The sequence below is a fragment of the Crassostrea angulata genome, unplaced genomic scaffold (genome assembly GCF_025612915.1).
Source record: "Crassostrea angulata isolate pt1a10 unplaced genomic scaffold, ASM2561291v2 HiC_scaffold_153, whole genome shotgun sequence".
NCBI lineage: Eukaryota > Metazoa > Mollusca > Bivalvia > Ostreida > Ostreidae > Magallana > Magallana angulata.
In genome coordinates this window covers 117,148-129,881 of record NW_026441708.1, presented here as the reverse complement: position 1 = coordinate 129,881, position 12,734 = coordinate 117,148, and the positions used below count along the sequence as shown (strand labels likewise).

Sequence of the window (12,734 nt, the reverse complement as noted above, 5' to 3'; positions counted from 1 at the left end):
GTCTAGGACTTCCTGACTCACAGAAAGCATTGTGCATTTTTAAAGTATTCAGGGCGCAGATGGGAGAAGATTTTATAAATGATTTAAAGAAAAAGGGTATATGTATTGTGTTCGTGCCCCCAAGTTGTACCGACCGACTACAGCCGATGGATTTGACCGTGCAAAAAATCGTCAAAGACAAATTAAAAGACCGCTTTCAAAAATGGTACGCCAATCAAATATCAAAACAGCTAGAGAACGGTAACACTGACCAAACTTTGACACCCGTTGATCTGAGACTTTCATTTCTAAAGCCATTGTCCGCAGAGTGGCTTGTCCAAACTCATGCTGATATCAAATCCGACAAAAAACTAATCTACAAAGGGTTTGAGAAAAGCGGGATCGCTGAGGCCGTCGGCTACAAGTTTCCATCATGTGAACAGTGATCTACATGTATAGTGTCTGTTGATTTTAGTTACATTGTGCATAAAACTGATCTCCTTTTAAATAGAGTTATCTACTGAAGTATTTGTATCTTGTCATTTTAATATTTATAAAAGAAATTTGCATGCTTGTATGAATACTAATATTTTACAATTATTATAGTATTTTGTATTAATACGGAAATAAAAACGCTACACTAAGTTTGGTTCTCTAGTTTACGTTCCCTAAGGCAAATCCGGTAAACATATGTATTTTTTTTTTTTTGTGGTCTAATGTAACCGCAGAAATTGAAAACGCAGAATATAATTTGATACTTTTTAGGGGTTAATCCGCAAAAATTTCAAGCCGCAGAAAATACCCGTTATACGGTATATTCCTATGTAAAAATTTGTCCCCCTCCCCTTGTGACCCCATCCTACCCCCCGGGAATCATGATTCAAATAAACTTGAATTTTCACTACCTGAGAATGCTTCCACACAAATTTCAGCTTTCCTGGCCAAATGGGTTTTAAGAAGAAGATTTTTAAAGATATACTCTATATATTCCTATGTAAAAATTTGTCCCCCCCCCCCATTGTGGCCCCACCCTACCACAGGGGGTCATGATTTTCACCACTTTGAATCTACACTACCTAAGGATGCTTCCAAATAAGTTTCAACTTTCATGACCAAATGGTTCTTGAAGGGAAGATTTTTAAAGATTTACTGTATATACTCCTATGTAAAAAAGTTGCCCTCCCTCTGTGGCCCTACTATTTCATTTAGGATCATGATTTTCACAACTTTGATTCTACACTACCTGAGAATGCTTCCATATAAGTTTCAGCTTATCTGGCCTAACGGTTTCTAAGAAGAAGATTTTTTAAGATTTACTCTATATACATGTATTCCTATGTAAAAAGTTCATCACCCTCCTCCCCCCCCCCATTGTGGACCCACCCTACCCATGGGGGTCATGATTTTCACAACTTGGCATCTACATCCTCTGAAGATGCTTCCACATAAGTTTCAGCTTTCCTGGCCAAATGGTTTCGGAAAAGAAGATCTTTAAAGATTTACTCTATATATTCTTATGTAAAAAATGCAACCCTCTATTGTGCCCCGGGGTCATGATTTTTACCACTTTGAATCTACACTACCTTAGGATGCTTCCACATAAGTTTCAGCTTTCCTGGCCAAATAGTTCTTGAGCGGAAGATTTTTTAAAGATTTGCTGTATATACTCCTATGTAAACATTCGAACCACCTTTGAGGCCCCACCTTACCCCCATGGGTCATGATTTTCACATCTTTAAATCTACACAATCTAAGGACTGGCCAACACAATTTTCAGTTTTTTTTGGTCTTATGTTTCTTGTGAAGAAGTGTTTTGAAAATTTCTTGAAAATTTTCAATAATTCCTAATTACAGACCCTGAAACGTGCTACTACACCGCTTAAACGAACCGTACCGTTCCATGCAAGAAACGAACCGTACCGTTCACAAAACGAAACCTACCATTCACAAAGCGAACCGTACCGTTCACAAAACGAACCGTTCCGTTCACAAAGCGAACTGTACCGTTCACAAAACGAACTGCTCCGTGCAAAAAGCGTGCAAGATAATTTATGCAAGACCAGCCTCCAGACGGACAAAAAAGCATACCGTACCGTGCAATAGGCGTGCAACTTCCATATACGGCTTATTGACCTAATGTCTTGCAATGAAAACGGACGGAGATTATCGCTGACCAGATAAGTTGAATATTTTGCTAGATTTTTTAGACAGGATAAGATAACACATGCTAAGATTTATGTCATTCTTATTAAAACAGTTTAAAAAATATTTCCTTTCTTAGACCGTAATCATTTCTTTGGTTTTCGACAAAACTTGCATGGCCGATTCCTTAAACACTGTAGACTATTGATGTTCACACAATTTGTGGTAATACTATCTTGATTGTTTTTATGAAATGTTTGAAACATTGGGTACATACTTGACTTTACTGCTTTACCGCTTTATGTGATTCTCAGGAGAGAGAGAAAGAGAGAGAGAGAAAGAGAGAGATAGCAATCGTTACCTGAGGCGTTAAAAAAATAGCGTATGTTTAGAAATAAATACATTATGGTTAAACAAGGGTTGAAATATATATATAGATATATATAACTTTATTATACTTTCATGTTAAATACTGAAATCTGATTGATTTAGACCCAGTTGATAATCCGTTCTATTACCCTCAGCGTTAGCAACACACTTGGCAAAGGGTAACATTACGAATTGTTACATGCGCCTAAATGATGCGCGTACAGTTCGCAGTAGAATTCAAATCATTCCTATAGAAAAGCAGTTAAGTTTTCTTTAAATTGACATTCAGTATAATAAAATAAATAGTGCCTGTTTGGGAGGATAACAGTTGAAATTGACACCCCTCAAAAACCATTCTCAACCTCGGGGTGGCAATTTCAACTGTTACCCTCCCAAACAGGCACTATTTATATTATTATATCCTTTTCAAATTAAAAAAAAATAAGAATGATGTTGTAACTGACAATCCGATTAAAATGTCGGGAGCTTGCCTTAATGTCTTATTTACTGTAATTGGAAAAACCCTTTTGATAGAATACCTTTTGATTTGTTAATTAATTTACAGTTAAACTTTAAACCAATTGAAAATGAGAAAAGAAAACATTTTAGATCATGTTTTTAAATATAATGGGTGTGCTGTAGTTTAATGACAACCACATAATACCGGTGACTCGAGTGATTTGTACTTCGGCCATTTATGTAGCAATAAATAAACAAAAAATCACTCATGACATATGATAAATTATAAATCAATACATGTACAAAATCATAGTAAATTAAATGCAAGCACTGAACGAAAAAAAAGGATACGCATTCCATAAAATAACTTTCAACTTTGTTTTCCACTAAGCTGGTAATGGCGTCGTGATTTCACATGAACAAAAATCACTCGTGCGATACAGATGTACAGAAGTTGATCAGAAACACAGCAGTGTCTTTCATCTTTGGTTCTATACATAACAATTGTTATTGTCTGAAACCTATAGCTCAAACTCAGCATTCAAGCCTGTCAGGTGCATCAGTATCATAAGACGCACCATCCATGGAAGTCTGGTGTAGTTAGGACAAGTAATAACTAAGATATAATCATCAGAGGGCACCTGTTTCAAAAACTTTAACCAGCTCTAAAAACCCTAACCTCCTCCAGCATCCGAAACCTATGGCTCAGATTCAGCATTCAAGCCTGCCTGGTGCATCAGTATCATAAGACGCTCTGGTGAATTTAGGACAAGTAGTAACTAAGATATAATCATCAGAGGGCACCTGCAACAAAAACTTTAACCAGCTCTAAAAACATTAACCTCCTTCAGCATCTGTAACCTATGGCTCAGATTCAGCACCCAAGCCTGCCTGGTGCATCAGTATCATAAGACACACCATCAATGCAAGTTTGGAGAAGTACGGACCAGCAGTAACTTAGATATTGCTATCAACGGGCATTTGCAACAGAAACTTTAACCTGCTCCAAAAACCTTAACCTCCTCCAGCATCCGAAACCTACAGCTCAGATTCAGCACTCAAGTCTGTCTGGTGCATCAGTATCATAAGACACACCATCCATGCAAGTTTGGAGAAGTACAGACCTGCAGTAACTTTGATATTGCCATCAAAGGGCACATGCAACAAAAACTTTAACCTGCTCCAAAAACCTTAACCTCCTCCAGCATCCGAAACCTATAGCTCAGATTCAGCACTCAAGTCTGTCTGGTGCATAAGTATCATAAGACACACCATCCATACAAGTTTGGTGAAGTACGGACCTGCAGTAACTTAGATATTGCTATCAAAGGGCACCTGCAACAAAAACTTTAACCTGGTCCAACAACCTTAACCTCCTCCAGCATCTGAAATTTAGGACTCAGATTCAGCATCTAAGTCTTTCAAGTCCATATTAAGTAGGTCCAGATGCATCATCCATGCAAGTTTGGTGAAGATAGGACAAGTAATAGCTTAGATACAGGACCTGCAACAAAAACTTTAACCAGGTCCGGACGCCGACGCCGAGGGTACAGCATAAGCTCCCCCTGACTTCGTCTCGGCGAGTTAAAAAAACAAAAGAACTGATTGTAGATATGTACACAAACAACTACATGTAAGACTATCGGCGCGTGGATCCATAAGACAATTCAGCGACTCTATACATGAGGGATTTTCACACATATTAACTTGCGATAAAAATATCATTTACCGGGTACATTAACGTACCAAAAAACTGATTAATTATATTGTAAATAGTTGAATGAGATAATAACATTTTGCAAGTTCATATAAGCACAAACACAGCTCTTTTGATCTAATATGTGTGATGTGAAAAAACGTCAAAATTTGAACCGTCGAGATCAATGTGAATACATCGTCTACTGTACAAACTTTTAGTTATTGTGTTGAAATCGTTGTGAAAACCATGAGTCTAAAATAATTGAATTTCATAAAAATAAAAATCTAATAATTCCAAATGGTTTGCACAAAATTACATACACTCTATGAGAGAGAGAGAGAGAGAGAGAGACTCTGATCGCAAGTACATGAGTAATGTTTAATAAGTGTTCCTATTTGAAATTATTCAACAATAATTTACTTCCGACTTCATGATTATATAACTCATGTACTTGCAATCAGAGTCTTTTTCCCTCGTATTATTTTTGTTAGTATCTATCATAATAATTACATTTATCTAAAATTAAATACTAATAATCACAGACTAATCAAAATTAAAATTACCCCCACTTCCCGGTTGTCACTGAGTACACGTTTCACGCAACGTATCAAAAACGGGGGAACGGATGGAAGTTCTGATTTTAAATAGATTGAAATACATTTGTAATATATCATATAAATAAAGAAAAATTCTTGTCATGATTACCACTTTGCTGAAATATATCGGACAAAAACTAAACGCAAATATATATCAAGAAAAACCAAAGCGTTCAGGCCACGCTTACCTCATAAATAAAGCGCGCAAACAGTCACAAAGCGTGCAGCTATTTTTAGCAAAGCGTACCGTGCAAGAAGCGTAACAAACCGAACCATGCAACTGGTGTAGTAGCAAGTTTCAGGGTCTGTATCTTCCCTTGTAAAAAGGCGTGGTCCTTAATATTCACAACTTTGAATTCCTTTAGCCTAAGGATGCTTTGTGCTAGGTTTGGTTGAAATTGGCCCAGTGGTTCTCGAGACGATGTTAAAAATGTGAAAAGTTTACACACAGACAGATGGACGATAGACAAAATGTTATTAGAATAGCTTACTTGAGCTTTCAGCTCAGGTGAGCTAAAAATGTTGGTCTTGATGTTTCATCAATAAGATACTTTATGTTTATTAAATGGCATTCATGTTTCGGCCTTTGTTGATTTAAAATCTTAATACTGTTTTAAAATCTTGATCATTCCAGGGGCCCATGACCTACATACCATTTGATGCTTCTTGACACAAAGAACGTATATACTTTGGGGTGGGGTTCTAAATGGATTTTGAGATATTATGGCACTTTCTGTTTCAGGAGGGACAGAACCACCCCCCTATGGTCATAAACTATATACCATATGATGTCCCATTACACAAGGAACAAAAATATATATGGTTTAGGGGTGAGGATGTCAACAGTTTTTGACATATTAAATAATTTCCCAAACCTGGGGGTTGGGGATGACCCCAGGGACTTTATCTAATGTACCATTACATATTGCCCATAACACTCAATATATGCATCTGAAGATGCCATGTCAATATCTTTAATGATTTTTGAGTATAACTATTTAAAATATGATGTTCAAATTTTTCCATAGGATTCAATGTTAGACCCCACTCCCATTTGACCCCCCCAAAAATATGGTTGACAGACCCAAATAAAAAAATTTAAAACAGGGCGCACAACTATGCAGGTCTATCATATCCTAGATTATATACAATTATGTTCAGAGCGAGAAAAAAGAACAAAATGAAGAAGTATCCGTACAAAAAAAATACATGTAAGTCTCCAAACTTTAATTGGGAGACGTAATTACACATGCTTTTCTTACTCGACAGTTCTTTCATAAGAAATAGACACTTACTTGTGTTTGTCAATAAATCCTGAAAATTTTCCTGCATGGGTAACTCACGGGCATTTCCATGTTCAGGTTTTGATGGACTTGGTTCAAATTCAAATGCATCTGAATTCAACAAGTTGACAAAAACAGGAAATAAGTCTATCTGCTCTGCTCTTTCTCCAACATTACTCTTAAGATATCTTATCATATCTAACAGAGTGTCAAAATAAAACAGACCAGCAAAGCCATTGGGATCAATGAAACCAAAAGGGTTTCTAGAATGAGGATCAAATATGCAATATTGTTGATTTTCCCTCTTGATGATTGCTGTGCATGATCCAAACATTCTAAGAATGAAACTTTGATTTGGCATTCTTTCCAGAGCTGTTCTAACAGTGCTATCAATTTCTGTAGAGAGAGCAAAGGTTGCTTCTTGCAAAACTCCAACACTAGCCTCTATTTTACATCCATCAATTTGACAACTTATTTTTTCAGGGATTTCATCAATGTCTATCCTTGATTCTTTTCTACCAAATGGCCAGTTTTTCTTCTTGAGAACAGTAAGGTGAAGTTTATCACCTTCAAGAAGAACTTCATCAATAAATCCAGAGTTCCAGTTGTCAACTGATTTCACATGAGAAGCAACTATAGCAATTAGACTATTGCTTGTACATTGAGAGCCAGCAGCTGCATGTCTAAAGTACTGGTCAGAAGATTGATGGAAATGACCCATTATGGCCAATGCACAAAGGTTCTCTACATCCAGTTCATTCTACAAAAATTATATATGTGGTATAATTAAAACAGTACAGTTAAAAAATTCTGATGCTTACAACATTTTTAGTTGCCCTAATATTAAAATTCATAATCCCCTTGTGCTGTTCAATGGGAAGGGGATATAGCATGATTAGCATTGCTACTGTGTATGTTAGTGTTTTAGTGTGTATGATATTTTAAGTGTTTATGTTCAATATATCATGTCTCAAGGGAATACTTTTTTTTATAAAAGCAACAGTTATAAGAACTATAGTACCGGTAACTGTAGATTCCTAATTAAACACGAGGAATTAATATCCGCGTAAAATCACCTTTACAATATAAGCCTTTACAAGTCAAAGTTCATGGAATTTTCCTGAATCATTGACATTTAAATGCATTACACAGACATTTAAAATGAGTAACGTTCCTCTTATCTCCCAAATGTTCATGCAATAAATTATAATTTTACTAAAAAAATAATTACAGCAATTTGAATCTCTTTTCTTTTGTTTGAACAGTTCCACAATATATGCTATCATGGTAGCAAGAGACAGTTTCGGATAAAGTAACAGTCAATATTTTTGTATAAAAAAAACTGTCCCGTGCCACCTTTAAAACTACATGGTATTTTCAGATTTCTCATTTCAGTGTAATTTTGAGTGGATTTTGTACCATAAGTAATTAATATATTTTGTGAAAATGGATGATTTTTTAATGGCTATAGATGTCATTACATGATTTATTAGCAAAAATATTCAAGGGGAGTAACTCCCTCTTAAATGTGTAGAATGACCACCACTAGAGTAAATTGGCTTAGAGAGTAGGTATTTCCTATCCTGATGACAATAAATAAGCTTAAGTTAATTACTGAGATAAGAATAAATACTTTAAAACAGTTTTGATGAATTGAATCATTAAATTTATGAATTTGCAGCCATTTTGCGGTCTGATTTTATGAAATAACATTAAGCCACCTGACTTATATGACCCAAGTTTTTAAAACAGCATCTTTTTATTTCAAATGAACTTTACATGTAGACAAATGCAGTTATCAAAGTATACAATATGTCAAAAAATCAAGTTTTTGCTCCTTCCTATCCAAAAATGATATTTTAGATGTATTTACAGAATTGACTCCATTACCATAACATGTAAGATATGTAAATGTACATTTGACCATGAAATAACATCTGCTATGATAATTCTTCTTGAAAGGATCATAAAAAACAATATATTTTTACCATTTGATTGTATATATGCATCAAAAATGTAGAAAAACATGTAAAATTTGAACATTTTTCATGGAATTCTCATCCGTCCCCAGGTACCCGGGTGTGGTTGAATTTCATTTTAATAAAAGGCAGACATCACACTTGTAGATTTTACAATTTTAGCAAAGTGAAAAGGAGACTAGAAACCAGAATATATAAGATATCCACTAAATTTGATTATAGGCTTACTTTTTCATGAAAACAAGAAATCACATGTATGGCGGCATGTCTTTTTGTGAATAAAAATGCTACAAATCATCCATTTACCAAAAAAGATCAATTTTAAATATCAGTGATGGTTGTTTTCAAGTATATGCGAGAAATTACTCAAGGAAATTGCCACAAGTTTTATAAAATTAGGTTAAAGTGTTCAAACTAATGCTTCTTGTGAAAATCAAAAGATAGGGAGAGGGTATACATGTAATGGTATTTCTAAGTGATGTGATGCTTTTATCATGATAATATCAAGTAGATGTATGTAGTTTTGAATAAGGTTTCTTTTTTAAGGAGGTTGAACAACAATTGACCTCTAAAAGATTAGGTAAAGATGCTTTATTTATGGAGAGCCCTATGAATCTGTGTTAAATAGAGGAAAGTGGAAATGGTGGGTTCACTTAAATTTCTTAAACCTCAATGGAATCGGCAATATGTGGTGTACTTTTTCAGAATAACATAAGCTGTTTAATTTTGAGACATGATGACTTTTCCGAGAATGTTAGTGTAAGTTAAAGGTAGCAAGGGACAGTTTCGGATAAAGTAACCGTCAATATTTTTGTAAAATTGAGAGTTGCTGTACTTGAAGGCTTATAAGTGTTGCTTGAATTCATGAAATGATTTTTAATGATTATTATTAGCTAGAGGGGTGTCTCTTGTTGAAATTGATATCCAATATGTAGGCCCCATATGTTAGGTACATGAGAATCAGAAGTAAAATGCGAAACCTGCGGCTATGACTCTTGTAGTGACTTTACACAGTGAAATTGCAAGTTACAGACAGGAGACAAAATAACATGAAAAGTAGGTGGATGGGACATTGTAAACTATACCCCGATAAGTTTCTGACAAGTGATGGTGCAACATGCACGCGGTACGGAAGGTCAACCCTTTGCAGGGAATTAGCTGGGGGAGGTCTAAAAAGTTGAAAAATCATGAAAAATTTGCAAAATATGAAAGGGTCAAAATCTCATAAAAACCAGTAGGTAGAGAATTTTACAGGTTTTGACTAGTAATTTTCTTCAGAAAGAGTGAATTAAAGGTATTTGTGCTGAATGGGAACTGAGAACATTCTAGTTACAGAGTTCCGTAGACACACATCCCCTGGCTACAGTGAATTGTATCAAAAAAACTGTCCCCTGCCACCTATTGTGACATCATTAAATTGCTCTCAGGAGTTTTCATTTAGCAAGTGCTAACTCCTGCAAAAAAGAGCACGAGGCTGCCGAACGGGAAGAACATGACATGGAAATAAGAAGTTTTACTGACCGTGCATGTGACTGTCTAGAACCAATCAGATGAGGTGTTACATAGAATTATTATAATGAGGTATAATAATCTGACTGCATCATCACACTGTAATAGTTTTATCAATCTAATTAAGCTTCCCTTTTTTTAAGAAAGGGGGAGGGGGGGGGGACTGAAGTTTGTGTCTGCAGCTATAACAATGTCAGTTCACATCTAGGTTGTTTAAAATTATGTTTACTTTGTTAATTTCAGGTAGTTGCTACTTACTGTCTCTATTATTGGTTCCTCAAAACAATTATCAGAAGAACAAACTTGTGCAGTCCTTTCCTCATTGACTGAAAAAAGAAAAGAAATGGGGAACTTTATAAGTGCTATATATCACTTAACTGTAATTTAAAACCCCATATGCAGATAATTAGGTCTCAAAAAGGTACCAGGTATATATCTGCATTAGAAGGGAAGTTGACATCTCACACCTGACATATTTTACACTTGACACATAATACACCTGCCATATCTCACACCTGACACATCTCGTACTTGACATATCTCACAATTTACACATCTCAAACCAAACACAACTGAAACCAAACACATCTGGCACCTGACAATAGAAAAATAAAAGTTAACTAGAGCAAACCTCTTTGCAAAGCAACGTTAATGCCGAAAGCACTGTAAATTCCTAATTAATTGTGTGAAATTCATATCCGCGTAAAATAGCAAGAAGCATCCTTCCCGGATTTTAAAATCTCGCCATTATTCTCTGAGAGTTGAAAACTACAAGAAATAAGGGGGAAAATTTCCATGTTTACGATTTTATATTCCCACGATTTGATACAAACCAGTGAGATGGCGGAATTGAAGTTCCTGTAAAAAGCAGATTTCTAAAATAAATAACAAGTGTATTTGAAACAAAAAGATAAAAAAAGTCAAATGCTTCTTAGTACGACTTAACAAAATCCAAATGATTCTAAGTATTAATTTAGTCAATTTACTAAAATCTTCACAATTTCAATAACCTCTTACCAAACAAAAATCCAAATTTGTTCAAGAACGACTTAACAAATATCGAATTATTTCTTGTATGATTTAAATTAACTTTGAACTTTAAATTATTTTCTTAGCAAAGTACACTTAATAAAAATTTTTCAGTAAAATTAATGTTTTAACCCCAGTATCTCTGTAATGCTTTAACCCAAGTATCTCTGTAATGCATAGTCTGATTTTATAACGAATTTCAGTTTTAAATTCAGCTTAATAAGCTCTTTCTTGCTTCTATGATTAATAACAAATTATCACTCAGTAAAACCTCTTAGCCCTAACTTGAAAGGGTCAGCCCCTTTTTCTTGATATCAAATAAAAGGTCTAGAAAATACAAACATATTTTGTTCAACAAGTCTTGAAGAATTGTTGATCGTTCTACAGATATCTAGGGGCGTACCCTTAAACTCCTTACCGAGGCCACCAGTAAAAATCTTTTAGGTAGCATTTTGTTAAGAACAGTATTCTGAGCAACTTTTCCTCTGCCAGCTTTTAAAAATATTTCTCCGTTTTTAGATATTATTGATAAAAGTTTTAGACCTCTGGCCCCTTGAAACCCCTAATAATGAACATAATGATTTAAGTATTGTACTGTATGGATACACAGCCTTTCAATGAACACGTTTGCCTCTATCATTAATAACAAATTATTGCTCTGTAAAGAGTTATTATAAAAAGACTCAACACATTAAAAGTTAGTGCAGAAAATGTGGGAAATTTCATGAAAAAATTAGGTGTCAACTTTTAAGCGCAGGCGAACTTCTGCACCTTGTGCATCTATCAAAATATCAAATAAATAGGATCATCTACAGACATTTATCTACTACCACTGAAAGTTTCAATTTTCTATCACAATTAGTTTTGGAGAAGATATATGGATAAAATGGTCCATAAAAATTCACTAAATTATCAAAATCTCGAACTGGAAGTGACGTCATAAGCTAAACTTTTTCTACTATCAAGTATCAAGAAGACTCTAAGAAGAAACAATAGAATAACAAGAGGGTCTTCCTTTAGAAACAAAAGACCCTAATACATTTAGGCCTATCACTATGTTTTATTGTAAGGTTTAATACCATGATAATTGTAATAATAGCATTTACCTGTATGACATGACAAGTTATGCCTTTGTAAAGATGATTCATGGCGAAAAAGAATTTCACATACATGACAGGTATATCCTGTAAAAGAGTAATAGAAAAAATCAAGTAATATAATATATTTTGATCAATGCAAAAAAGGAAATAAATTTCAATAAAATTTTGGCCTTCTGCTTGCATTTAATTTGCTAATTAGCAATCAGAAAATTCTACTGTATTTTCAGTAAAATCAAAGTTCATTAAGGTATTTCCTGGTAATTAAAAGCCATTTTCTGAATTTAAATAAAAATGAACTGTAAACCAGATCTTTCCTGATGACTTTGTTTCGCAATCAGCAGGCTAAAATTGATTTATATTGACTAATTTTCATTCATTCATTCATACTTTATTTCCTCATGACTGAGATAATTTCAAATGAATACAATTAATTTAACCAATACAAATCAGCAATTACAGAGAAAGTGAAGAAAGACAGAGGAAAAAAAAGAAACAAGGACAAACACACAAAATGAAAGTTAACGAATGTTATATACATGTTTATCAGGTCACGACACAGGGTTTACTAATTGACCCTATTCGTTACATCA

The 12,734-nt window shown here is 34.5% G+C and overlaps 1 protein-coding gene across 1 annotated transcript in view; it reads right to left on the bottom strand.

The window, feature by feature from the left end:
- The window catches only part of LOC128169593 (uncharacterized), a 133,937-nt gene that overhangs the window by 27,463 nt on the left and 93,740 nt on the right, over positions 1 to 12,734 (bottom strand). Inside the window, exons 8-10 of the mRNA XM_052835707.1 lie at positions 12,151 to 12,228; positions 10,274 to 10,341; positions 6,540 to 7,287 (exon numbers count right to left, since the gene is read on the bottom strand). Of these exons, the coding sequence (XP_052691667.1) occupies positions 6,540 to 7,287; positions 10,274 to 10,341; positions 12,151 to 12,228 (894 nt within the window). The remainder of the gene's footprint in view (positions 1 to 6,539; positions 7,288 to 10,273; positions 10,342 to 12,150; positions 12,229 to 12,734) is intronic.